This window comes from Pteropus alecto, unplaced genomic scaffold, assembly GCF_000325575.1.
Source record: "Pteropus alecto unplaced genomic scaffold, ASM32557v1 scaffold97, whole genome shotgun sequence".
Lineage (NCBI taxonomy): Eukaryota > Metazoa > Chordata > Mammalia > Chiroptera > Pteropodidae > Pteropus > Pteropus alecto.
In genome coordinates, this window is record NW_006439713.1 from 464,338 (window position 1) to 469,948 (window position 5,611).

Genomic DNA, 5,611 nt, shown 5'->3' on the forward strand with positions numbered 1-5,611 from the left:
CGCCACCCGCCCCGGGCGCCGGCCCCGGCCCCGTTTGGTCAGAGGAGCCTGTCCTAACCTCGGAGGGCCCCCGGCCATCTTTCCCCGTTTTGCTCGCTCTGACTATTTTCTGCCGTTTATCTTCCTTTGCACTTTGCTTCGCAAACTCTTGCTCTCCCCACGAAGCAGCCGCGGGTTCTGCTTTGGTGCTTTTCCTGCCCCGGGCCGGCTGGATGGGGGTTCCCGTCTTCTCTGCCCCGCGGGGCTGCTCTGCAGAGGAGACGTCCAGACGTGGCCGTGGCGACCAGGCCTTCGCTTTTGCTGATACTGACGTTTGGGGGGCTCTATTTTCCAAGGGACGGGAGGCCTCTGGTTTAGGAACCTGCCCTCCGCCTCTACGTGTCCCTTGAGAGACGACTTCCGAGCTGCCCCCCTCATCATCGGACTCGGACTCGGAGGAGGAGCTGGACGAGGAGGAGGACGAGGACGGCGACGAGCTGCCCGCTGCTCCCCTGCCCTTCCGAAGAGCTTCGGCCTCGGAGCCCTGTTCTCTGAGCGAGGATGGGACTTTCCGAGGGAACTCTACCAACGTCTTCCTTGACAAAACCTTTGGCACCCCTTCGTCTGTGGCCAGCAAGCTGTCACCGGGGCCCGGGCTAGCTACCGCCCCGCCTCGACTCGGACCGGGCGCGTGAGAGCTGGGTGGGGCTGCGTGTCTGGGCGAGCGAGCCGCTGCCGGGGTGCTCAGCGGCCGGACCCTCTCCTTTGGTCCCACTACGTCTAGGAAATGCATAAAGAGGAACGTTATTTTTAACATTCAGTAAAACAATCCAAATTCATCAAAGTCACAGACATTTCATCACTTAGCAACTTGTCATTTACAATCTCTTCAACGTGACCAGCGTAAGAAAGGTTCTGTGGGAACCCGCTCTTAGAGCCAGGCCACCTGAGGGGACAGTCACACGTGTAGACGCTTTTCTCCATAACTGGCGATTTTAAAAATGGAGATTTTTTAATGGCAGAAGTAACTAACTTGTCTCCATTTTTCACAAGAGGGCTTCTTTGATAATTATATTTAAAATACAATTTTCTCCGAATTTAAGATAAACTAAAACAAAGACATTTCCAGATGCAGAAGTTTTACAAATGTATAATTTCCTAAATTCCTAAAAACCGGTGCTCCTCAAATATTAAAAAAGTTATCCATATTGTATGAACTTGAACTTTCTGAACAGAACAGCAGGGCAGAAGTGGAGACGAGAGCCTGGCCGGGGTGGGATGTGCCTCTGCGGGTGTAAGAGGGGTCGGGGTGGGGCGTGCGGCCAGTGAAGCCGCCCTCCCTGGAAGGAGGGCCTCCCACACCCGACGCCATGTGGGGACTTCTCCAGCCAGGGAACGCAAGTACCGCGAGACCAAAATCTATGCTAAATATCACTGGGAACGACAGGTTCTAAACTGTTAAAAAGAAAAGAAAAAGTAGAGTAAGTGCTAACACGAAAGCCTTACATTTTATAAATTATGAAAAACAAAATTACAAAGCACAGTGATTGGACTTGATTTCAATGTACTCAGGTGGTAAAGCAACCATAAAGATTAGAAGAAAAATGTAGTTTTTATAAACTAAAATTACTTTTCAAATCTAAAGCAGAATTTAAAAAATATATTACGAATGAGCAAACTCTAAATCCAGAGTCTTTATTTTCAATTCTAGGAGTCCATTTCATACTATAAAGATCTCAATCCTACTTTCCTAAAGTGCAAAAAACCGTATTCTTAGTGTTACTAACTTTCCAGCATCCAAAAAGGTTTTTAATTGTTTTCTGAGCTAAGGGACCTATATAAAACAGAATGATAGGAAATGGTCACAGACAACTGAGGAATAGCCCCAAACTATAGACGGGCCAGCGAGGCGAATGGGCAGTGTGAAGGGATGAGATATGACTGAACGGCTGGGGCGGTGGGGACAGTTTAAAACCGTCACCTCCACCACGACGTCCTCCACGCTGTCCCCGATTCTGTGGCTGTGTGCCAGCCTAGACTCTGCATTCTGACTGCCCGGAGCAGATGCTGGTGCAGGTAACTCCCAGAAGGCACACGGAGCTCCAGGATCACGTTAAACATTAAATGAGGCAAAGTACACACACACACACCCTCTCCCCTTCTCTCTGTCTCTCTAAAGCACATCCAATACAGCTCAGAAATTCCTAACGGCCGTGTGTAAGATACGTGAGCCTCCAAACCCCGGCAGCCTGCTCACCCGTATCATGAATCCACTCTTATGTTGAGTTTAAATCGAACAAGTATAAAAAATTAACTTATACAACCTAACATCTTGCACCTTACAAAACCCCAAACAATCCAATTTAAAAATAGGCAGAGGACCTAATAAATAGACATTTCTCCAAAGACACACAGATGGCTAATAGGTATGTGAAAAGATGCTCAACGTTACTAGTCATCAGGGAAACACAAATCAAAACCACAGTGAGCTATCCACTCACACCTGTCCAACGGGCTGTTAACAAGAGAGGACACGTGCTGGCGAGCACACGTGGGGCGAGCATACATGGGGCGAGCACATGGAGAGAAGGGAGCCTCGTGCCCTGCTGGTGGGATCGTAAACAGGTGCGGCCACGATGGAAAGCAGTGTGGGAGTTTCTCAAAACATTAAAATAGAACTACCTTATGACTCGGCAATTCTGCTTCTGCTTCTAATTATTTTCATTTTCTTCATTATCTGAAGAAAATGAAAATAATTAGAAAAGATATATGCACCCTTATGTTCACTGAAGCGTTATTTATAATAGCCAAGGTAGAAGGCAACCTAGGTGTCTGTCGATAGATGACTGGATAAGGAAGGTGTGGTACAAATATACAACGGAATATTACTCAGCCATAAAAAAGAATGAAATCTTACCATTTGCAGCAACACGAATGGACCTAGAAAGTATTATGCTCAGTGAAATTAGTTAGAAAAAGATAAACGCCATGTGATTTCACTTATATGTGGAAGCCAAACAACAAAACAAACAAACAAACAAAACAGACACAGACACAGACTCACAGATACAGAGAACAAACCGATGGCTGCCAGAGGGGAGAGGGGAGAGGGGTTGGGCAGAAAAGGGGAAGGGGATTTAAAAAAAGGTAAGTTAAAATAAGGCTTATCTTAGATAAGCTGCTTTGAACAGAAAAAAATCATGGCTGAATCTTTCAATATTTGTTGTGGAGATTTTTCAAATTGCACATAAGTTAATAAAACTACACTGTAGACTGATTTATCGCCTACTGAAAATGGAAAGAAAATTTCAAATGGGATTAACAATAATATGATTTAGAAAATTTTTCTGAAAAGGAAGCTTCTAGTATATGGAATAAGAATGCTTTCAGGTGTCCTTTGTCCATACCCGGCTGAGGGGAGGGCCCCGCGGACAGGCTGACAGGCTGTGGGGAGGGCCCCGCGGACAGGCTGACAGGCTTCTGGTCTCTGGTCCATTCCCCACCCGTTGCAGCACAGGCTCAGCGTCCGCTGTGACTCGGAAGGAAGCTCGCCAGGATGGTCTGTAGCCGCCACCAGTGACTGCTGGACCGAAGGGCCAGCGCCCACACCGAGTCTGCACGCAGGAGGGTGGAATGATGTCCCGGGAGGACCGCGCCATCACGTAGAGGGACAACGGCTCTCCCTCTGAACGTGTGACTTCACCTGTTTGTCTCAGGACACCGACACTCTGACAGTGTTTAGGGTTCGTAGTGACTTTCCTTGAAAGACAAAACACACTCACCCTCGACCGGTCTTGAATCTGGCACTGTGCCACCGCGGGCGGGGTCTGCACCCTGCGCTTACCCGCCACTGACACCTCGGGAGAGACCCTGACACCGCGCACGCCGACTTAGAAGCATTCTTTCTTTATAATGCGGAGAGAACTAGCTTTTAAATTCTGAGACACGAACGTAACGTGCAGTATAGACACTGTCGTTTCGGATTTGCACGGCGGGGCGCGCGCATCACGCCTCTCAGCCCCTCGGCCTGTCTCACGTCACCTGGCAAGCCGGCACGCTGATCCCCTCAGGCACAAACGGCCCAAGCCTCATGGGCCTGCTGCGTCCCGGGGCAGAAGCTACAGGAGCCTGGGGCCAACTCCCAGGTTGGTGATCTCTCTCATCACTGCTCCCTAAACAGTCACAGGATGAAGTGCCCCACATACAGAAGCATGGTTCTAAAAAGGGGCATCTTTGGCTCTGCCACAAAATTCGAAAATCCATTAATCCAATTTCCCAAACCTATGAAGATCGCAGATATAAGACAAACATTCACCGAGGGCAAGGATAATGCCAGTAATAAAGCTCAACTCCTCGTTCATCAGTAAACACGGAAAAAATGTCAGAAACATGCCAAGTGCAACACAGAACTTAACTGACATTCTTGTAATCATGTTTCAGGCGTGATAATGGTATTATGGTCATGACAAAAAAAAAGGAAAGTCCTTTAGTCGAAGATAACTATTTAAAAATTTACAAATTAAAAAAAGAACACGGGATTTAAAGATGAGGCAGGAACAGGACAGAATTAAATAATGTTCCTGTCGAAATCGGGCCTCCAGCATACAGTGGCCAAGGACGCCGCCGAGGACACCTGCAGGAAGGCGTGTCTCCGCAGCAGGCTGACACTCTCAACAGAGCGCCAACATCTCACGCCCCACCCACCGACGTTTCTGTGTGCGGACCAGAGAGGAAAAAGCAAAAGACTCTAAACACTTTCAAACTAAGGAAATGGTATTATGAAAATAAGACAAACTCAAATTACCGTTCTAAACCCCACATTAAGATTAAAGATTTGTCAAGAGACTGTACATATTACATATTTTTAAAGAGTTAACTAAGGTCTTATCGGTTAAGACTAAATGCAATGGATATGGATTATAAGCAATTAATAATGAGCAGGGAGTAGAAAACAAAATTCCCAGAAGTATTTAAAACGCACTGTCGTATTTCCTATTTTCCTTCAATGACGATATGCTAAACTGGTATTCGGGGAGAAAAATAAAGTAAAAACTGACAATAAAAGTCAAAATGACTACGGAGAGAGTTGGAAATGGAGCAGACATTCACGCCCCGTCAAAGTGAGTCGTAATGGACAATGGTGCGTGCTCTTAACTCCCTCTCCAGTCACAAAATGACGCCCGTGATTCTGGACTGTGGCTGAGCAAAGCCTGGGAAACCACAGGTGAGTCTCAAAAACAGTGAAAACAGTCACAGTCGGGGCAGAAAAATAAGGTAGGACTCACGGCCATCTCACGGGAGTACGGGGTCTGTATGAGGGTAGCTAAATACCGCAGAGCCTTCATACTCTGCATCTTGTTATTACACATCAGAGTTCGGGGTTAGGAAATAAAGACAGAACCAGTTCAGGGCTAAATGCAGAGTCAAAGATGTTACATTACTGATGTGTTCATCGCTCCAGACCTATGTCTGATTATAATCTGGACACTGCTGGAAATTGAAAAATCACAAAGCATACAGCTAGTAACACTCCTTTTTATGTGTGGGAAGCTGATCGATTTATTTGAGTCTTTTCCCTTATGACTACCGTTAAAAATCTTACCTTTTGGTGGACTTTGCTTCTTGGGATTTG

General features: G+C 46.9%; 1 protein-coding gene across 1 annotated transcript in view; it reads right to left on the reverse strand.

Moving 5' to 3' along the window:
• The window catches only part of NDUFV3 (NADH:ubiquinone oxidoreductase subunit V3), a 9,685-nt gene that overhangs the window by 2,645 nt on the left and 1,429 nt on the right, over positions 1 to 5,611 (reverse strand). The window contains exons 2-3 of the mRNA XM_025050197.1: positions 5,582 to 5,611; positions 7 to 759 (exon numbers count right to left, since the gene is read on the reverse strand). The exon at positions 5,582 to 5,611 is cut by the window's right edge and continues 97 nt beyond it. Coding sequence (XP_024905965.1) covers positions 7 to 759; positions 5,582 to 5,611 — 783 coding nt within the window. The remainder of the gene's footprint in view (positions 1 to 6; positions 760 to 5,581) is intronic.